At 41.5% G+C, this 22973-nt stretch overlaps 2 protein-coding genes across 8 annotated transcripts in view; one reads left to right on the top strand and one right to left on the bottom strand.

Moving 5' to 3' along the window:
* The window catches only part of LOC139471691 (uncharacterized), a 70627-nt gene that overhangs the window by 32761 nt on the left and 14893 nt on the right, over nucleotides 1-22973 (top strand). For 5 of the 7 annotated variants that reach the window (XM_071254147.1, XM_071254151.1, XM_071254152.1 and 2 more), the window contains one exon: nucleotides 677-782. The gene's annotated coding sequence lies outside the window, so the exon portion shown is untranslated. Of the gene's footprint in view, nucleotides 1-676; nucleotides 783-6524; nucleotides 6832-9132; nucleotides 9338-22973 lie in introns of those variants that run through there. The other 2 variants (XM_071254154.1, XM_071254153.1) reach the window with 2 other exon arrangements.
* LOC139471949 (uncharacterized) lies at nucleotides 10448-13204 on the bottom strand. Its single transcript, XM_071254460.1, has one exon. The coding sequence runs from the start codon at nucleotides 13202-13204 to the stop codon at nucleotides 10448-10450; it is 2757 nt and encodes a 918-aa protein (XP_071110561.1).

Raw genomic sequence — 22973 nt, 5'->3', positions numbered from 1 at the left:
TGTAGAAACAGTGTACAACATTGAAACAAAACCATGTATGTGATTGTCATGTAGAAACAGTGTACCACATTTCAACAAAACCATGTCTGTGATTGTCATGTAGAAACAGTGTACAACATTGAAACAAAACCATGTTGGTGATTGTCATGTAAAAACACTGTACCACATTTCAACAAAACCATGTCTGTGATTGTCATGTAGAAACAGTGTACCACATCTCAACAAAACCATGTTGGTGATTGTCATGTAGAAACGGCGTACCACATTAAAACAACCATCTGTGTTTTTGTCACGTAGGGACAGTACCTGTGACTGACCACCCGATCCCGTTAGTCGCCTTTTACGACAAGCATAGTCACCTTTTACGGCAAGCATTGGTTGCTGAAGACCTATTCGACCCCAGAATCTTCACGGGTCTACATGACATGACACAACTATTGCTGTTGTTCAATAGAGCCTGGTCTTTGCAAGGATAAATTAAAATTTATGATATGCTATTTGTTTGTAAATATGCTTATTTTGAACATGTTGAAGACATGTTTGTTTGTATTTTACAGCTGAATATTTTTTCAGGATTTCCTTTTCAGGAAATTTACCTCATATTACCCAGAGAATATTTATTTTTTTTCTATTTTCCTCTGTCACTCATGATTAACTACTTCATATCTGACTCCAGATTTAAAACCGGTTCTGGATACAGATACAATTCAAACCTCCATCTTTATGCTGAACAAGCCTGTCTTCTTCTAATGTGCCCATGTTGTCTCGACCCTTGCACAAAGGTAAGTCATGCCTCCTCAAAGTCTCATTATCTCCTAGGGAGCCACCAGGCCCTGAACGTATTTTTCCTGGTTGGACAAGCAATGTTTTACAAGGAGCCAGATTAAAACTAAAATATGTAATTTGTAAGTATGGCTTCAGATTCATGCAAGATGCTCCCCTCAAGCACTGTATCACTGGTCAATAATTTGGCCAAACTTGTTAAATGGAACTCTGTTTGGGCAAAATTTTCTAAACCTACCTTGTCTCTCTGCTAATATTTTGTGATTTAATGTCAATTTAGAATCTCATTAAAATCAGAGCTTGCCTTTTAATTACAATTCAATGCACCTCCACCAAGATCAAATTTTGACCACCCAATCAAAATAAAGGCTGTGTGCTTGAGCCAAGCAGATGTCAGTTTTCTCAGATAATTCTGATTCATTTCTTTATCTCTTTGATTAAGAACCTTCAATCTTGTGAAAAGAAAACACACAAAACACAGGTGTTATCTCATTATTACACCGTTCGGTTGTAGATTCCATGGCGCTCAGCAATGACAAACTGAAAACAATATCTACACACACACATTCAGTGTTGCCTTTATTTTTCACATTCAAAGTGCTTCACTTTCACATACCAAGTATTTAGAAATATCTACACAAACTGGCTGACCTGAAGGTGCAACTATTGTGACATCTTGACAGTGTAAAAGATATTGTTTTTAATGAGATTAACAGTTAACAAGTACCTAATGACACAGCAACAATGTGTCAGTTCCATTGTCTATACCTATACTGGAAATTTGGAACAAAATTGACCATGGTCATTGCAGCAATAGTCCTCTGTATCACTGCAGCAATAGTCCTCTTAATCACTGCAGCAATAGTCCTCTTTGTCCCTGCAGCACTAGTCCTCTTTATCACTGCAGCAATATTCCTCTATCACTGCAACAGTACTCCTCTTTATCACTGTAGCAATAGTCCTCTTTAATAGTGCAGCACTAGTCCTCTTTATCACTGCAGCAATAGTCCTCTTTATCACTGCAGCAATAGTCCTCTTAATCATTGCAGCAATACTCCTCTTTATCACTGCAGCAATAGTCCTCTCTATCACTGCAGCAATAGTCCTCTTAATCATTGCAGCAATACTCCTCTTTATCACTGCAGCAATAGTCCTCTTTAATAGTGCAGCAATAGTCCTCTTTAATAGTGCAGCAATAGTCCTCTTTATCACTGCAGCAATAGTCCTCCCTATGGAGATTCCGGGGATGTCCCACTGTTGTATTTGTATCATAAAGAGTCCAATTTAGGATCGGATTATCAGACTTGGTGACATGGTGATTGCGAGGGTTTTCGGTTGTCTCTTGTTGTCTTGGGAATATATCTGCCCTGGGTGTCAAGGACTCTCTCTTGACAGTTCCATGTGGACATATTGTGTGGTTGGTGAACTTCCACGTCTATGTAAGGAACACTTGGTCAGGGTGCCATTGTACAAAGCCATCTTTATAGCGCAAGGTGATCGTAACTCCCATACCTTAGCATAGACTTTCGACAGTCATAGTGCTAAGGCACACTGCGAACCCAAGAAGATTTTATGCTTAATTTAACTCAGTTGAATTTTCACTCTGATAAGTTCCAAATGCACCAAGCAAATTATTGAGGTCAGACTTTATTACACTGAATAACATTGTGTAATCACCAAATTAAACCTTACAGTAGAAATTAGTTAAAACAAACTTGAATATAACATATTCTGGTTATTACAAACTATTCCAAAAGACCCAACTGCTCTCATTCTTTCTAATAAATTCGAGTGTGTGTTTCTTAGATTGTCAAAGTTCTTCTGTAACTATTTACAAGACGTTGATATGAATTCGATCACCAAACACGTCCACAATCTCAAGCACATGATGATTTGAAATGCTTATTTACAGTCCCATCAGAAATACATGGTGATTACAATCCATCCATGTTTACACGTAATGATATGAATATGAAGTGGGCGATTCAGAGTGGTAGACAGATCTCGTGCGTAACAAACTACAGACCCAACAAAAAGATTTTGGGCAGGGCAGGACAGGACAGGGCAGGGCAGGGATCTAAAAAAACTGATCTACATCAAGGAAGCTCATAAAATGTCTGAGCAATTTTCAAAATATCACAGACTAAATGGGTGTTGTGAATCCATAATTCATTTAAAAATCTCCTATATATCTGGAACACTTGATGTGTGTTGAAGTATCAAATATTTATGTTGTTCTTTCATACTGTGAAATAAGCTAGCATTTACTCCTGTTATTTATTCATAATAATTAAAAAAAATAAAAACTTGTAACTATGACAAAGTCCATTTAGCAGAGACTGCCAAATGACATACCTTGTAGATAAACCCTTGCAAGGCCCCACACACCCCTACAAGGCCTCAGACAGAACTGATCACTGCATTATGCCAGTTCCACCGTACTGGGTTCCGTTCCGCTCTTCGAACACATTTCCACGACAGCGGAACCGTGTGCCTGCCACCATTTCCTGTAAGCCCTTGGACAGAGGAGATCCATTTGTTCCTTTATTTGTTGTCTTGCTAATTAGTGGCTAAAGATGAACGTGTAGGATTAAGAACAGAAAAATTGATTTTATGTTAAACAAAATGATCTGGTATGTGCTGATAGTTATGTTTCTGTTGATGAAAGTTGCTGGCAAATTCCTGCACGGAATGAAAGGACATTTTTTCTTAACTTTTGGTCTATTGAGATCATTGTTACCACCAATTTTCTAAGTTGTTGAAGAATTTGTTTGTCTATTTATTACAGGTTATTGTGTATTTAAATATATCCATCATTTGAAATTTGTCCCAAACTGTGCCATATATTTGGATAGAAGTGGCTATAATGTTTCAATCTTGCTACACGCAAGGAGAGATTTGATGTAGCGTTGTTGGTATGTGTTAAATCTGATCAGTTCCATACAATGAATGAGTTTGGGTAGACTGGGAAAAACAGACCGCAGTCGCAATGTCTTTGTTGATTTTGAATGTACATTTGCAGAACTTTTTCTATTAATTTTCAGAAATAAGTGCTCATATATTATAAATGAAAGTAATAAAAATTAGACTTAAATAAGTTTGAAATTGATTTGGAATAATATTGATGCCAAAACTTTTCAGTAAAAAAAAATAAAAAATCTTTATATATTTTGAAGTATTATCAGCTGATTATATTTCTTTTTTTTTTATTAAAAAACCCCTGCTTGAATGTTTCTAAAATAACTGCTTTGTGCATATGTGAAGAGCTACAAAAAGAGTTTGATGATGTTGCAGCCGATCCTGTGTCATATATGTTTAATCAGTTACAATGAGTTCTGTATGGTGTTTGGAGAGAATGGAAGTCATACACATCAAATGAAGTTCTGTTCACTAAGGAGACACCAAGTTCATTTATATTCAAGTTTCAAAAATTGTGAAAGGATATGGTACACTACATTGCAGAGACTTCGAGATTTGGGGCATTTCAGAATCCAGCGTTTTATTGTAATAAAATATATTTGACAAAACCCTTTCTATACATCTAATTTTACACCCTGCTAAGATCCGGGTCAGAATAGGTCTCAGCAACCCATGCTTGCCCTAAAAGGTGACTATGCATGAGAGGCGATTAATGGGATTGAGTGATCAGGCACGCTGACATGGTTGATGCATGTCATTGTGTCACAATTGCGAAGATCGATGGTCATGATGTCAATCACTGCATTGTCTGGTCCAACTTGAAAATTTGCAGACCACTGTCATTTGGCTGGAATATTGCTGAGTGTGGCGTTAAACAACAAACAAACAAACAAACAAAACATATTATATTAAAGATTTTAAAGTTATTTGCAATGTATATCAGTGTCTTTTAGCAAGATAATGGTGTGTGATTATGACAGTTGTAAATAACAGACACAGAATTATCCAATTTTGACTATTACTTCTGGCAACAAAACTTGATCATTCTTTTAAAGGGTTCTTTACTTGCTGTAGGAGGGTGGTTTAGTCAATCTGACCTGGGTCACCAAATTTAGATGGAGTGAGTTTTTGTACCTAGAATGCTATTATGGTGGTTTTGTCTTAAATAGTAGAAATACATGTCTGCTTAATAAGGAAATTTATGAAGTAAAAAAGAAGTTAATTTGAGGAAATGCAGTTGAAGTGAACAAAGGAAAGAATTTATGAGATTAAACTTGGGAGACTATAAATGGATGAAGAAGTCCATCATTATATGAAATGCAGTCGAATTTCAAGAATGGAGGAAGTCCTTTATGAAATGAAATGCAGTAGAAGTGTATTTATCTTTGTATTTAAGTCTAATTACAGTCTAATTACAGTCTACTTCTAACATTTCAGACACCCCTTCAATCATTTCCTTTGCATCATGCCTTCCACCTTGATTATGAATGCATTTGCCCACCGTATATATTTGTCAAATTATTATTATTTTGTTTTTAAATTTATTTATCAAATAGAAATATTTCAGCTGAAATTTAATCAGGTTTTATGTTTTGAAAGGAGGTTATTACATAAAGCAGTCAAAGTTTATCAATGGAGAATGTAATGCAGGATAAGTATACAAATATAAAAATAAATATTTATCCAGGATTTTACTAGATTTATAAGATGCAAAACAGTCAAAGGTCATAATATAAGACTTTATAAGATGAAATGTGGTAGAGCTGACAAGAATGTAACCTTGCACCCCTACCTATCAGTAACAAGCGTGTTGGGACAAGGTGTTGATGAGGAGAAATAGCAGGCCTTCCTCTGATTGTCTTGTTTGTGGAATTAATGTCGTTTGTAAGGGAGAGTAATTATGAAAATAGTGGGCACTGGGAAGAATCTTGTCTCAGAGTCCATCTTGCGTGCCGTTGGGTAGCGGAGACTTATTATGCGCGTGACTCGAGCAAGGCAATGTCAGTCGTTGTAGAAGGGCTGGCGGGCAATATCAGTATTTTATGTGCGATTGATTCTCCCATTACGGTGTGCAGTGGCCCGTTTCTTCACATGTCAGCCGGCCACAATTGACTAATTCATCTCGCAGAAATTGCAGCCCAAATCCACCACGGGGTTGCGGAAACCAAGGTTCGCTAAATTGCACCGTGGTTCAGCCTTGAGCTTATCTATCTTGAAAAGGTCTCCCGAGCATGCATCGTTTGCATCCTCCTTAGAATTTATAGAAAGGGTCTGGGAGCCTTTCATGACATGATTGCAGATTTGTCACGATCGGGCTGCTGCTTCACCTAGTAGCTGCAGTTGTTTTTCCTCCATGACGAAAAAGGATAGAGGTATTTCATGCTTGTCTGCAGGCACTGGGCTAGCGTTAATTATCTGACGAGAATTTATGGAACCTGCGTGGTTGGCTGAAAGCCGTGCTAGACGACAATGCGTCCATGGAATTGCATCTGCAGGGAATCTATAGAATTTTACTTCGCAGATGAATTGTCACAGTCCTTTTTTAAGCAATAAAGAATGATGAAAAAAATAGAGAGAAACGGTATTCTAGACGGTTGCATGGGGTTGGTCATGATATTGAAAAGATCGCGAAAACACTAATGACGCAGCAGAGATTCGCATAATAGCCTGGTGTTTCCAAGCCGCTGGTTTTTCACGCCTGGCCGCTTCTGAAATGCCTCCTGCTTATTTCGCACAGCAGCTCATGCGGAACATGATGCCATTCGGTAACACTCTTATTTTAGTCCCGGCAAGCTCAGTCCCTGAGCTGAGATAGAGGGACGAGTTGTATTCACAAATACTCTGTCAAGCCAAAGAGGCAATGTACAGATACCACTGGAGAAAATAAGTGGAGAATTTGTGGTGTACCATTTAGACTGAGTGGAGATTGTGGCTCACTGACATACAGGAATTTGATAGAGAACAGCAGACGATTGTTTTTTACTGATAGCCTGCTTTTACCGTCTGTGTCAAGGAAATTGGAACAGTAAAAATCCAGGCTACGCTGCAATGTCAGCTGGAAGGTAGCTTGTCTGGACCTTGCACCGATTATTTCTGTGAAGCGGAACACAGGTCAAGTGAGATAGTAAGGTAGGCTGTTCGACTGTGTAAACAATCCACTCTCTACCCTCTCAGCCAGCAGTCAGGAAGCTGCCTCACCAAGAGTTAACTCCCTTGGTAGTTGTCGTCTGCTCGGCAATTTCAGTGAATTTATTGTACTGGTGTTGAGGGAGAGTGGTGTAAGTGAATCAATTTAGGGGAAACTATCCATATTTGATTGGTTTTTTATTCATTTCACTATTGGTCTTATATCTACATTAATTTTTGTTTCTATTTTGTTATTTTGGATATGGATTAGTTTTAGAAATATGGAAAAAAGGATAAATGTTTATTAAGAGTGTAGAACAGGATATATTTGAAGTATTGTTTGCAGTTGAAGTTTAATTCTCCATATCGATTGAACATAAAGACAGGTGACGTGAAGGGGACTAATTTTGAAAAATATTCTGGAAAGTAAAATAATGTGTCATTTCATACATTAATTCAATGCATGAAAAGTGGTTTCTCGTTGCATGGAGATAAATTTTTATCTTACTTATCAAACAATCTTTTTGTTTGGAAAAGTCCTGCATACATTATGTTGCAGATATGAAAATTGAAAGTCATCAAAGTAAAGGATGTTCAGATTTCTGGAGATGGATGTGGTTACAGATTTCTTGTTCCCCCTCCCCTCCTCGTCACCTCCGCCCAAGTCTGAAACAGGATGTACTTTTCCAGTGTTCAGCAGTATTGTAGTGTTAATTGTTATCACATGCACCACCTTCGTGGCAGGCATAGTGTCATCCTGGCCCTAGGATGAATCAGTGCATGACAACAGCCAGAAAAGTCATTGTACTTTAAGTTTTAGTGTATCATTTAACATGTAGACAGAATAGGCCAGCCATATTGAAAATGCAAGTTATGCTTGGGTAAACATGGTAAATCTGAGCAATATGTGTTGGTTGGAGGGTGGGGAGGGGATGGGGGTGGGGGTGGGGGTGGGGGTGGAAAACGGGGTTAGCTGAGAGGAAGGCTAAAGTGGTTGCCCAATGAGAAGCTCAAGACAAGGAAACAGTGATTAATGATCTGCTACAAGGAAGTTGATTGTGTAAGTTAGTTTGGTGTTTGAATATGGACTAACCTTAAGTCTCTGAAATGAAAATATTGTTTGTCAAATTGTCCTTTATTAGATAATAACAAGAAGCCAAAAAGCTCTTCCTTTTCATAAACTGAGCAAATCTAGACTTGCCAAAATAATGTAGACTTGCTTGTGATTTCTTGTTTCATGATCTGTATGAGAAATTGATTGGAATACAAAACTGCTCCAAGCAGAAACAAGTTGAGCTCATGCTACCTCATCTCACTCACTAACTCACTTGGACACTCTCTCGGTCACTCACTCACCCTGACACACACTGTCTCACTCACACACTTGATCCCTCACTTTGTCACTCGCTCTTTGACCAGTGGATCTGCTGCAGACTCATTCATTGTGCCCTTGCAATTATCCAATATATAATATGCTTAGATATGATTTAAAATATTTGCTTTAAACTGTAGAAAAATAGTATCTGAACCAAAGTTTGAATTAATTATGAATGGTAAACTAATTGGTTTTATGACCATCATGCACAATATATAATAACATATAACTCTTTATAAATTAATTAGTGGTACATGAGCCTTGGTGTACAGTTAATTAATGGTTTATCAATATATCTATTACTGCTATAACTCTGTTTGAATTTTTTAATGGTATATAACCCATTGTATGTATTTAGTAATGGAACATAAATATGTGTGTTTTGTTCATGGTGTATAGCTCAGTTTGAGTTATTAAATAATGGTACATACTGTTTGAATTAGTTAGTGCCATATAACCCATTGTATATATTAATTAATAGTATATAACTCTTTACAGATATTAATTAATGGTTTATAACTCTGTTTGATGTAATAAGAGGTATATAACCCATTGTATTAATTAATGGCAAATAACCACTGAAACAGATTTTCACTAAAAATATGGAAAAAGTCAGTATATTACCAATGAAACATTACACCACAATGGCCTGTTTTCACAGATTGTGTGGACTCCATAAACTTAATAGACAACAGATTAGCGTTTAATCCCCTACGAGATGGACATATTTAAACACAATGGCTGATGTGCCCTGACAGCGTGCATGTAATCTTGACCCCCTTCCATGGTTCTCTCGCTAACAGAGCCTCCTGCATTGTGTAGGGTATGTTTATCCATGCATTAACCCTCCACACGACCAAATGTTAGGCGTCCCGCCTGACTGGCTATTCTTAATCATTCAGGCTGATAGTCACAGATCCTTGTTTTGCCCCAGAACAGAATTAGCCGTAGCCAGAGCAGGGAGTAACCGTGGTGGATGGAATATAAAATATGTTCTTTTTCACCGATTCTGGATGTATTACAATGAAGCTAGTGAGATAAGATACCGTGTGTGTTAATACCAGTGTGAACCGTGAAACAAGGACAACGCTCGATCGACTGACTGACACGACCAGCCGTCTGTTGTGGAGTTGGGTAAGTATGTAGCCAAACCGACTGTGTTGCGTATTCCCCGGTTCCTGGTGTATAATATCGTGAGGTATGACGGCTGGAGTTGTGTATATCAGTGTGTATACCGGCCACCATGTCAATGCCAGGCTACAAGGAGATGATTTCTTCCATCTGACCCCGAGCTCGGTACAGGGTCTGTGTCTACAGCAAGCCTATTTCCTAAACAAATGGGGGTCTTTGAGCCACTGTAGGTGTAGTCCATTTTGTAAAGTGTTGAAGTTGAGTCGCCTGTCGAAATGGTATTGATGGCTTGGAGGAGGGAGTGAGTGATGATGGGGAGGAGGAGGTGTTGTCAAGGTGACCAGAATATATGATGCCAGGGAGGGGGTTACATGTGGGTGGAGAAGCGGGGAATGGCTTGAATTGTCGAACATTTTTTTCTATAATTTACTTGTAATTATAAAATAGATACGTTTTCAGTGTTGGTTTGGTTTGGTTTGTTGGTTTGTGTTTTTCAAAGAAACATTTACAATTTCAGATTTTTTTATAAATATTTTATAAATTAGAACATTCTTTCTCATAAAGGCTGTTTGTCCCATACACTTGTCATTGGGATGCTCAGAGTAGAAATCACTAAATTTTGTATCATTCCCCAAATGCATCCTTACAAGAGTATCTACACAATGCACTTAAATTAGTTTTGGTGAACTTTGGTGAACAGGGACTAATTGGAAGAGTCAATGACTTAGTATCATGTTTTAAGGAATTCATCTGCAATGGAACATGTACTGAAACTTGTGAAAGAGTTTAGCATGGAAGTCAAGGAGTCCTTGGCATAACAGTAATGCTGAAATTTGAGTCTCAGGGGGTACTTACTCATATACCATAGCAGCAAGCCTCAAGGATTACAACACCACTTCCCCATTAATTTAAATTTATATTAAATATTACAGTATTGCCTAGGAAGACAATATGGGACAGTGATGTTGCAATAGTTCAAGTCAACATTTGACATTTTAAAATTCTTGTCAACAAATACCGGAGTTGCATGGAAGACAAGTTATGTACAGGCTGCAGGGACGGGTAGGTGGCAGGGTGAGGTGTGGTCTTGTATAGGGTAATGTGGAGGCAGGGTTAGGTATATGGCAGGGTTGAGGAAGAGTCTGCTGTAGGGTGATGTGGGTATATGGCAGGGTTGAGGAAGGGTCTGCTGTAGGGTGATGTGGGTGTATGGCAGGGTGGAGGAAGGGTCTGGTGTAGGGCAATGTGGGTGTATGGCAGGGTGGAGGAAGGGTCTGGTGTAGGGCGATGTGGGTGTATGGAAGGGTTGAGGAAGGGTCTGATGTAGGGCGATGTGGGTGTATGGCAGGGTGGAGGAAGGGTCTGGTGTAGGGCGATGTGGGTGTATGGAAGGGTTGAGGAAGGGTCTGATGTAGGGCGATGTGGGTGTATGGCAGGGTTGAGGAAGAGTCTGCTGTAGGGCGATGTGGGTGTATGGCAGGGTTGAGGAAGGGTCTGGTGTAGGGCGATGTGGGTGTATGGCAGGGTGGAGGAAGGGTCTGGTGTAGGGCGATGTGGATGTATGGCAGGGTTGAGGAAGAGTCTGCTGTAGGGCGATGTGGGTGTATGGCAGGGTTGAGGAAGGGTCTGGTGTAGGGCGATGTGGATGTATGGCAGGGTTGAGGAAGAGTCTGCTGTAGGGCGATGTGGGTGTATGGCAGGGTGGAGGAAGGGTCTGATGTAGGGTGATGTGGGTATATGGCAGGGTTGAGGGAGGGTCTGATGTAGGGCAATGTGGGTGTATGGCAGGGTGGAAGAAGGGTCTGGTGTAGGGCAATGTGGGTGTATGGCAGGGTTGAGGAAGAGTCTGCTGTAGGGCGATGTGGGTGTATGGCAGGGTTGAGGAAGAGTCTGGTGTAGGGCGATGTGGGTATATGGCAGGGTTGAGGAAGAGTCTGCTGTAGGGTGATGTGGGTGTATGGCAGGGTGGAGGAAGGGTCTGATGTAGGGCAATGTGGGTGTATGGCAGGGTGGAAGAAGGGTCTGGTGTAGGGTGATGTGGGTGTATGGCAGGGTGGAGGAAGGGTCTGATGTAGGGTGATGTGGGTGTATGGCAGGGTGGAGGAAGGGTCTGATGTAGGGTGATGTGGGTGTATGGCAGGGTGGAGGAAGGGTCTGATGTAGGGTGATGTGGGTGTATGGCAGGGTGGAGGAAGGGTCTGATGTAGGGTGATGTGGGTGTATGGCAGGGTGGAGGAAGGGTCTGATGTAGGGCAATGTGGGTGTATGGCAGGGTGGAGGAAGGGTCTGGTGTAGGGCAATGTGGGTGTATGGCAGGGTGGAGGAAGGGTCTGATGTAGGGCGATGTGGGTATATGGCAGGGTTGAGGGAGGGTCTGATGTAGGGCGATGTGGATGTATGGCAGGGTTGAGGAAGGGTCTGATGTAGGGCGATGTGGGTGTATGGCAGGGTTGAGGAAGAGTCTGCTGTAGGGTGATGTGGGTATATGGCAGGGTGGAGGAAGGGTCTGGTGTAGGGCGATGTGGGTGTATGGCAGGGTGGAAGAAGGGTCTGGTGTAGGGCAATGTGGGTGTGTGGCAGGGTGGAGGAAGGGTCTGATGTAGGGTGATGTGGGTATATGGCAGGGTTGAGGGAGGGTCTGATGTAGGGCAATGTGGGTGTATGGCAGGGTGGAGGAAGGGTCTGATGTAGGGTGATGTGGGTATATGGCAGGGTGGAGGAAGGGTCTGATGTAGGGTGATGTGGGTGTATGGCAGGGTGGAAGAAGGGTCTGGTGTAGGGCAATGTGGGTGTGTGGCAGGGTGGAGGAAGGGTCTGATGTAGGGTGATGTGGGTATATGGCAGGGTGGAGGAAGGGTCTGGTGTAGGGCAATGTGGGTGTATGGCAGGGTGGAGGAAGGGTCTGATGTAGGGTGATGTGGGTGTATGGCAGGGTGGAGGAAGGGTCTGATGTAGGGCAATGTGGGTGTATGGCAGGGTGGAGGGAGGGTCTGATGTAGGGCGATGTGGATGTATGGCAGGGTTGAGGAAGGGTCTGATGTAGGGCGATGTGGGTGTATGGCAGGGTGGAGGAAGGGTCTGATGTAGGGTGATGTGGGTGTATGGCAGGGTGGAGGAAGGGTCTGGTGTAGGGCAATGTGGGTGTATGGCAGGGTGGAGGAAGGGTCTGATGTAGGGTGATGTGGGTGTATGGCAGGGTGGAGGAAGGGTCTGGTGTAGGGCAATGTGGGTGTATGGCAGGGTGGAGGAAGGGTCTGATGTAGGGCGATGTTGGTGTATGGCAGGGTGGAGGAAGGGTTTGATGAAGGGTGATGTGGGTATATGGCAGGGTTGAGGGAGGGTCTGGTATAGGGCGATGTGGGTATATGGCAGGGTGGAGGAAGGGTCTGGTATAGGGTGATGTGGGTGTATGGCAGGGTTGAGGAAGGGTCTGGTGTAGGGTGATGTGGGTGTATGGCAGGGTTGAGGAAGGGTCTGGTGTAGGGTGATGTGGGTATATGGCAGGGTTGAGGAAGGGTCTTGGGGGGAATAGAATGGGCATAAGGTAGGGGAATAGAAGGGTATGTTCAGAATAGAATGGCTAAAGGGGGAGAATGGAAATGGAAGAGCATGAGTAGGCGGGGAAATAGAAGAGCATGAGTAGGACGGAGAATGGAAGAGCATGTGTAGGCTGGGAAATGGAAGAGCATGAGGAGGCCGGGAAATAGAAGAGCATGAGTAGGCTGGGAAATAGAAGACCATGAGTAGGCCGGAAATAGAAGAGCATGAGTAGGCCGGGAAATGGAAGACCATGAGTAGGCCGGGAAACAGAAGGGCATGAGTAGGCTGGGAAATAGAAGAGCATGAGTAGGCCGGGAAATAGAAGGGCATGAGTAGGCCGGGAAATAGAAGAGGATGAGTAGGCTGGGAAACAGAAGAGCATGAGTAGGCCGGGAAATGGAAGAGCATGAGTAGGCCGGGAAATAGAAGAGCATGAGTAGGCCGGGAAATAGAAGAGCATGAGTAGGCCGGGAAATAGAAGAGCATGAGTAGGCCAGGAAATAGAAGAGCATGAGTAGGCCGGGAAATAGAAGAGCAAAGGTGACTGAATAGAAGAGCATGAGTAGGCCGGGAAATAGAAGGGCATGAGTAGGCTGGGAAATAGAAGGGCATGAGTAGGCTGGGAAATAGAAGAGCATAAGTAGGCCGGGAAATAGAAGAGCATGAGTAGGCCGGGAAATAGAAGAGGATGAGTAGGCCGGGAAACAGAAGAGCATGAGTAGGCCGGGAAATAGAAGAGCATGAGTAGGCCGGGAAACAGAAGAGCATGAGTAGGCCGGGAAATAGAAGGGCATGAGTAGGCCGGGAAATAGAAGAGCATGAGTAGGCCGGGAAATAGAAGAGCATGAGTAGGCCGGGAAATAGAAGGGCATGAATAGGCCGGGAAATAGAAGGGCAAAGGTGAGTGAATAGAAGAGCATGAGTTTTGGGGAGAGAGAATTTGCAGGTTTTTTCTGGTATTTCAAGGCTATTGTTCTACATACAGTCTAGATGTTTTATGTATGGTATTTTTGTTGTTGTTTAATGAGGCAGTGACAATTAGTTTGTCTTTGTTTATTTTGGGTAAGAAACAGACTTGCCAGTCTGACATGTATGGTATATAGGTCGGAGGGGTGGTTTACACTAGCAATTAAACTCCTAGCAGTTAATAATGTATCCAGTGTGAATGGATATGCTCTGTCACTTGAAAGGTCAGGTTTGAATTGTTAAAGCAGTGTGGAGTCTTGTTTCACTCACGCTGGAATGGTGCGGAGGGTTCTTGCTTGCTCAGATATGTTATTGATGATATTTCTCAAACGGAACAAAGTCGAACTTTGATGTGAGTGAGTGAGTGAATGTTGTTTAATGCTGCTGTCATCAATATTCCAAATACCTACTCAGGTCCGGGCCAGGCAAACATGTGATGGACAGCAAGCATGAGTTGGATTAACGCCAGTGTAGTATAGTGACCCGTGCTGCACCTTTTCGCTCAGCACCTTGTCACAAGTTTAGTCGACTCTTATGTGTCTGGGGTGTTGAGGACCTTTTCTGACCCAGGTCACCATGTTATTGTGTAGGTAGCAGGGTGTGCCCTGTTGTCCAAGACACTGATATTTGTTGTGCAGCGTTGTCACCCTTTCACATGTTAGGATTCACAGCATGGGCTGTATTTGATATATTTGTGTCAGGTTCTGCATCTTATTCGTGCTTATGGGTTTCACCAAAGTGGCAAACATTAACAAGCTGTGGTACACAACATTTACTAAGGACCACACCTCACTCACTCAATCAGTTATGACTCAGGGAGGAAGTTAGGTGGTGTAGTGTAACCATCTAAATGTTGTTGCAGCAGTAGTTAAAAAGTCTGACATAAAAAAAACAGTTAGGTAACAGAGTGGAGTGGTGTTAAAATCAATCATATCCTCACACTTTGTGATCAACCAAATTAAACATACATGTCAGATTGGGAAATAATTAATGTTTGGATTGTGTATATTCTGAGGTTAAGTGACATCCCAACGCATAAAACAGACTACTCAATGCATCAGCAGTCATGTGTGCAGCGCTTCAGCGGTGACGTGTGCAATGCTTGCAAGATTAAATGTGCACCGACCATTGTGTGCATCCAGCTTTGCAAAGTTAATAAATATTATACCATATTTGATGGCTATCCATTGAAAGTGAACAAAGTGAGAATCTGGGTCAAGGAATGGATGGGTGAATAATTGCTTGTTTGGCTATAGCTGTTGTAGTTTATAAAACGTTTGTGGTCCGTTGAGCTTTTGGTGTGGTTCGTTGGTTGGTTGGTTTGTTGTTTAACGCCTCACTCAGCAATATTCCAGCTATATGACGGCGGTCTGTAAATAATCGAGTCTGGACCAGACAATCCAGTGATTAATATCATGAGCATCGATCCACGCAATTGGGATCGATGACATGCATCAACCAAGTCAGCAAACCTGACCACCCGATCCCGTTAGTCGCCTCTTACGACAAACATAGTCACCTTTTACGGCAAGCATGGGTTGCTGAAGACCTAGTGCCTGGATTTGATTGTATATGTATGGATGTTTGGTGTTTCTCTATTTTCACTGCTGACATCAAGTAAGGTGCATTTTGTTCCCTCTGATTCAAATTTGAGCCCACTTGACCAAGTGATATCATGATGAGAAAAATGATAACAGAAATGTAAGAGTTATGTCCCTTGAACTAATGATAACCATTCCAGCATCCTGTGCTGCAATGAACAGAAATTAAAAAACAAACAAAGAGGGGGAATTGTTTATCATGCAGTAAAACGCTCCAGAGAAATAAACCATGTGGAGCGCAGGGCCTTTTTGTTCATTCAAGGGAATCAGTGGGGTTAGCCCAGTGGTCAAGAGTTTCCTTGTCGTGTGTACGAGACCAAGTTTGATTCTCAAAGAAGTACAATATGTGTAGCCATTTCTTGTTGTCCCCCTGTGTGATACGGTCGGGAATATTATCCCTGTTCATCATCATATGAAATTCTTCCTTTGCTTCTCTGCATTAGGGATGCGAAATGTTACAGTGGAGGTTTATTAAGACAAGGTCTTCAACATGTGGGATGGAAACACCTCCAAGATTATTTCATTAGATGAAAATCTATTGTTCTCGATCTGATAACTCTGTTACGCTTTCTCTAAACTCTGAACCATCCAAGGCCCACCCTCACCCCCACTTCATCCCATTTCATCTCACCCCACCGCACACTACACCAACCCAACCTCCACAACAACCCATCCCTACCCTAACCCAACCCTCACTTCTCCCAAACCCTAACTACCACTACCCAGCCCACAATGCACCGACCCCTACCCAATCCGCACTACTCCCCGCCCCACACTTTCCCTATTCTTTCCCTGACTGAGCTCACCAGGACACCCCATCCCACACTACCCCTAGCCCTACCCTACCCAGCCCCCACTACACCCCACCCTACCCCTACCACACACCCAACCCCACCCACCTGCAACTTCTCCATAACACAGTCCCACCTGCTACCCCACCCCTCCCTTAGTATCGACAATATCAGCTGTTTCCCGAGATAAAGGGAGACAGGTGTGTGCTCGTCAGGCTTTGTTCTGTCCAGGTAAGCAGATAATAATTATCTTGGGGGTGGAGGTGGCGCTCCATACAACTGGCTACATAGGGTTTATTCTCAAGTTGGGATAATTATGACATTATTAAAATAATGATTGCGTAGTTTGACTCCATATGGTCAAACAATAGCAACAAGGTAAGCAGGATGCTTATTGAAGGAGCAGAGATTTAGCTTGGTGTTTTTATGTTCATACTTTCAGAGGCATTTTAAGATTGAATTGTAACATTGCATTCAATGCAATAATGTTAAACTTACATTAAGCCTCTTCTTCTAAATTGGCTATCTGTTACTATAAAGCCGTAATATTAGTGATAACAATCACAGCATGAATTAGGAAATATCTGGAAATTTTTACTGACATTTTGCTGCAGACTTGGAGCCGAACATTGGCTTTTGAGCAGGTGTTGATAAATCATTGTAGGTAGTTTTATGCAGGTGTGTGTCTGGCATAGCACTAAGATGCATTTGCTAATGCATTCAAACAACATATACTACTAAAAAAAACACATTCTTTTATCGTCTGTAGTTAATCTGGCTTGAGGATATTACAACACACAGCCTTCCAATTGTGTGTGTTCTTTAACTTGTTTTGAGTAGTAATGTGCTTAGTTCAATGATACTCTTTTGTCAAGGGTTAAGCTGTTAGACATGACCTGTTGACATCGACACCTTTGTTTTGTGTGTACGACATCTCCTTGCTCAGCTTCAGAGGGGGCTGGGTGGGATGAAGAATTTTAAAAAATGAGCAAAGTAAAAAAAATAAATTAAAAAATACATTTTTACTGACTTTGTTTTGAGAATATGACAGACATGTTGCCTGTCAAAATATGTTCAGAAATGGTTCACAATGTGATTGGTGTAGTGTTGCGTTTTCTTATGCAATGAATGTTGTATTTGTACAGTGAGCTTTAAAGAAGGAAAACGCAAGTTGTTATAGAAGGAAAACGGGGATGGTTGTTGCAGCAAATACTGGAGAAAAGAATATACCTCGATTTCTAATGGAAAAAATAAAATTGCTTGCTAGAACCCATTTGTGAAAAGCAGTAATTATAAAGGAGAAACGTATTCTTCGGTTAAATGGCAAAAACTGATGACAGCCAACTAGTGCGAGAGAGGCGACTAAAACAGAGATTGTATGACCACAATGGTTTAAATAATTAATGTTATTGGGAGCACCTGTGACCTGCCCGCCTGGACTGGCTGATCCAGACCTCAGTCCACATAGTGATCCTAATGCTAGTTCAACTCTAAGGTCAGCGCCAAATATATTGGCTTGTCCAACATGGCACTTGACAACTCGTCAGGTACATAAGCTTTGGGATGGTCAGGTTATACTCAATAATCATGGAGGAACAGTTTTTGTTGTAATAGCTGTCATGAGTTGTTTTTAATCATTTCCGGATTAAACTCACTCTCACTCACCCACCAAACTCAACCAACCAACCAAACTCACTCACTCACTCAACACTCACTCAACCACTCACTCAACCACTCACTCACTCACTCACTCAACCACCTCACTCACTCACTCACTCAACCACTCAACCACTCACTCAACCACTAACTCACTTGAATATTGGAGTTATTAAGCAAGACACACACAAAGTGAACTTCAAAGTTTGAATCAGGTAGTTCAGTGTTGGCGCTAGGATGTCTTCGTGGAACAGGCCCAGGGTGTAGTACAGCTGGATATGTTTCAGTAGTCTGCTGTAGACAGACACATGTTTGTGACTCATGTATTGCAGGAGCTCGCTTGGTGCATGCTTGAATTGTTTCTCTTTTAAGTGTTATACGCTGATAACTGGAATGTGTGGTGTTTTATCCGCAGTCAGCAATTTCTAAACTACATCACACCAGCCTGTGACTGATCTTGACCAAACAAAACAAGAATAAGTGTCATATTTAGTAATAAACCTGCATGTAGAAAGACAAGCCAAATCTCTCTCTCTCTCTCTCTCTCTCTCTCTCTCTCTCTCTCTCTCTCTCTCTCTCTCTCTCTCTCTCTCTCTCTCTCTCTCTCTTCTCTCTCTCTCTCTCTCTCTCTCTCTCTCTCTCTCTCTCTAACACGCAGACACACACACACACACACACACAATTCAAGTGTCTAGGTTTGTCAGCAACCATACCAGTGCTCGTGGGTTTCACCGAATTGGTAAACATCTGAGACCTGCATCACTTCGGGCTTTCCTCCCACATTAAGCTGACAGGCAGTGACATAACTGGAATACTGTTAAAAGCGGCGTTAAACCTCACTCACTCACTCCTTTACTGATAAATTTTTGGAACAGTTTTTGTTTGGTTGAAATTTGTAAACAGAATTCAGCAAGACATTGTGTGTCAGAAGAAAAACTTGTCATAGTTGGCGCCCCATGTGTTCAGGGTTAGCTTGCTACATTGGTCTGCTCTGCGACTTACATGTATAAAGATCTATATGTAAAGCAAAGATGAAGTTTTATTCTTTTTAGTTTAACTATGTAGAGCCCAGAAGGTATACTGGTGGGCATTGAGCACTGACCATAAGCATTTGAAAATAGGTTTTACAACAGTATTTGTTATATAGAGAGATATATTTAGTCTGGGCAGCAGTTTCAGTGGTGGTCCGTGTCCGGTCCAGGTCTAATGACCGACTGGGCTGAAGCAGGTGCCATTTCCACATGGCTTGGTTTGTCAGCTGGTCGGAGCTGAGTGATCTCAATTAGTGGAGCCAGTAACACCTTTGTCCTGGGGGACCTGGCCTTGTTCCATGCATGGTGGTCTGGTGTTAGTCGATTAGAGTACACTTATTGAGTTGAATTAAGCCTATGTCCAGCTTGGTGCAGAGTAGGGATGGGTGACCTCAGCTAGGAGGCCTCAAAATAGAGGCTTCTTGACATTTTGTGAAAACACACACAGAACAGCCTATGTCCATCTAAGTGCATGGAAGAGATGGGTGACCTCGTTGGTTTATGAAGCCAAATGACACAACTAAAATTATAAGAAAAAATGACAAAAGAAATTGAGTTTTATAAATAGGTGAAATAATAACCACCTAAGATTTTATCACCGCTTCTCGTAAGAAATGCTGAAAAATATATGTAAAGAAATTTGAAAGAAATATGTCTGACCACCTGCACTGATTTTAGGCCAACAGTTTTGAAAACCAACTAAAAAAATATGAAAGGCCAAAACTGTCAGACAAGTTTGAGTTACCTTTAGAAGTTATGGTCAATCTTAATGTTATGTTTTGGATAGGATATATGCTCTTTGTCTTGACGATGACAATTGTTCCAGTTCATCTCATTGGAACAGTAGCAGGGATCATGTACTGTTGTGGAATTACATCAGAGAAATCACTTTGAAGAGTTTAGGCTGTACTTTTGATCGCCTTATGCAGACATTTGTAGCTTTGTATCCAGGAAACTGTCCAGTTTTATTTTAACACTCTTATACACATTTCCCTGAAGTTTTTAGATTTTGTCCTGAGTGATATTGTCATGAGGAAGAAGACCCCTCAAAAGTGAAAAGGATTGTAAAGCTGGTACTGAGTTAAAACAGTTGAATTATCATTGATTATTATTGATATTCAATGTCCATCTTTAAACAGTCCACCATAGAACTAGTTGTACAATGAATTCGGTCCATTAACCTAGAGCTAGTTGTACAACAAATGGCACCTGATACAGGAAGCCAATGGTCAAAAACACACAAAAACTGCTTCATTTGCAATGAGTAGGTTTATCACCCTTGTTGAATGTGATTAAGTGGTGAGGATTCCCAACAAAGAGACAACTTGATTTAATGATGTAAGCAGACTTTGTCCATAACAGATAACACAGAGGGATTGGGGGGGACAATGGGAGGGACCGTTAAGTGCTAATGAGACTGGACAAGGCCAGGTGTAGTGGACATGCTTCACTGAGCAGGAAGAATGACAGGTGCCCTTTGGCGTTAGAGGGGGGCCTTGAAGTCAAGAGGAGTGGCTGGAGGTGAGCATGGGGGGAGGGGTGGGGGGGGGGGGGGGAGGGGGAGTACACAGAGGGGAACCCATTGAGGTTTGGGGAAGCTGAGTTTTGGGGGGGTTCTGCATGATAACATGATGGGTAATTTTTGTTTTGAGAATATAGCAGTGTTGCTGGGAGGGTGAGTTTTATAAAGTGTGTATTTGTGTGGGTTTTGTGGGGGATCATTTGGAAAGCCAATGGTGTATTGGTTGAATGTTGGGTGGGGTGGATGGCTAATTGCTATACTCCAAGGGTTAAAGAGTTTACAAACGACTGAAGCCTTAAATTGTCCACATATGGTTCTGATACAAATATACTACTCCACTTTTGATAGGGAGTTTTTTTGTGTTTCCACAACACACAAAATTTATTCTGATAATATGTCAAGTGTATATTTAGATAGAATGATGTGGATATTGAATGATAATTCATTGAATTAATCTCATGAAGTGATACAGAATTCTGTTCAAAAGTCAACTGTTTTCAAGACACCCGTGAAGATCCGGGTTAGAATAGGTCTTCAGCAACCAATGCCTGCCGTAAGAGGGTGGTCAGGTTTGCTGACTTGGTTAATGCATGTCATCATATCCCAATTGCGTGGATCGATGCTATTGATGTCAATCACTGGATTGTCTTTTCAAGACTCGATTATGTACAGACCGCCGTCATATTGCTGACATAATGCTGAGTGCAGCATTAAACAACAAACAAGCAAACAAAACTGTCTTAAAAATGAACTTTGACACCGATTAGTATTTGAATGTTTTTATTCCCGTCGAAGCAATACACAAAGGAAAATCAAAATACTCTGAACAGTTAAGAAACTATTGTGTTTATCATCTCAAGTCTAATAAACACTGTTGTTTCCTTAGCATGGGATGCATTAGTGTTTGGTTGTGAATTCTTTTCTTGTTAATATTTGATATTCATTTCGTAATTGGCTTTAAGAGCAGACAAAGCTTCAAGAACCTCTCCAGGATTCATGTTAAAACATTATCAGTTGCTCGTGGTCAAATAGGGAGACGTGAATCATTAAAAAAATTGCGCAGGAGTCATAGCAAGACACAGCCTGCATTGTGTGTATCTGGTGGTCAGACAATAGCAACTGTCGAAGGTGTCGGAAATCAATAGAGAGACATAAAACAAGAATCTATCTGGATGTTTTATAGATAAAGACAATCGTAAAATATGCTATGCTGGTGATTACAAAAAAGGTGACGAGCATTGTTCAGGTGCGACAAATATTGCGTTTCTGTGGTGGGCCGATCAATTATTTCGTCCGTTAGGAAGCAGAGTCTTTTCGGGGTCAGCGAAGTGAAACTGCGAACTCAGTCTATGTTAAAACAAGTCTGTTTGCACAGTCGTTCAACAGAGGATGCCTTGCTCAGTGTATTTTCGTTTACGTGGAAACAAGAAAAAGCTTTGTTTGTCTTGTGGGCCAAAACAAATGGGGGAATCGCACATCCCTGTCCATTCACACTTGAGCGATTGTGCGATTTTCTGCCATTGTCAAAGGAAGTATGTAGAATCTAGGATAGGTTTATGGTTCTTTGGGGCGTGCAGAGATTGCAACCTGTGGGTTAATCTCTCAGCTGAGTCACCATACGGTTTATCACAATTTGAATTGTAAGTACATGACGATTTTCTACATCAAATTTACAGCCATAGCTAGTAGAATTTTAATTGTTGAATATAAATTTCACAGTTCATGTATATTGGAATTACTCATTGAAAATTGTCTGAAAATAAAATTTCATGTATATATTTGTGGAAACAGTTATCTCCCTTGTTGATGCATCATGGTATTGCTGTACTGTAGCACAGTCATTACTTTCTTAAGCTATCAGCTTACGTCTGGACATTTACTATTATAAATGTCATCGTCTGTATTCCTCTGTGCATAATATGTGAACAGGTAGTACTAGGTTGTGTTCTGGCCAAGCATTCAGCGACATCTTAAAATCAATAAACTGGCTTGGAGAGTTTGTCATTAGGTAGGTAGCATTACCTGCATCGGTAATCTCCGGGCAGATTCACTGTGGCTTAAACGCGTAAAAATGTTGAGGAAATCGTTAAGCGGAGAAAGCATTAACCTTCATTAGATTATGATTGGTGCGAAAAGGATGCAGCGTTGCGATGTCACTGACACTGAATCACACACAATGCTCAAGTGCAATTAGCATAATGGTCTTGATCAGAATATTTGACAGATTGCCTTTCTTTGGATGATGATGGTGGGACATTAGAGAATTGTTTACTGTTCGACTGATGAAGTGGAACTCTTTTTGTGAAATGTTAACATTTGAAAGTTGACGACTGAGAAGGACCTGCATGGTTTACTTGTATTGAGAAAACAACACCAGCAGAGATTTATGGAGGCCTGCTCAGAGTCCACTATTTGGCCCAAAGTCTGCAGCAAATGTCAGTACAAACTCCCAGTGGCATGACAATAAAAAGGAAGTGACTTTAATGCTATGTTTTACATTTTTATGATTATGTGTTGAAGGCAGTGTTAAAC

Source organism: Haliotis cracherodii, unplaced genomic scaffold (genome assembly GCF_022045235.1).
Source record: "Haliotis cracherodii isolate W230 unplaced genomic scaffold, xgHalCrac1.p SCAF_23, whole genome shotgun sequence".
Taxonomy (NCBI): Eukaryota; Metazoa; Mollusca; class Gastropoda; order Lepetellida; family Haliotidae; genus Haliotis; species Haliotis cracherodii.
This window is presented reverse-complemented; position numbering and strand designations above follow the sequence as displayed.

What these genes read in the sequence shown, in the direction of transcription:
- LOC139471949 (XM_071254460.1), bottom strand. Translation starts at nt 13,204, where the DNA reads ATGCCCTTCTATTTCCCGGCCTACTCATGCTCTTCTATTTCCCAGCCT.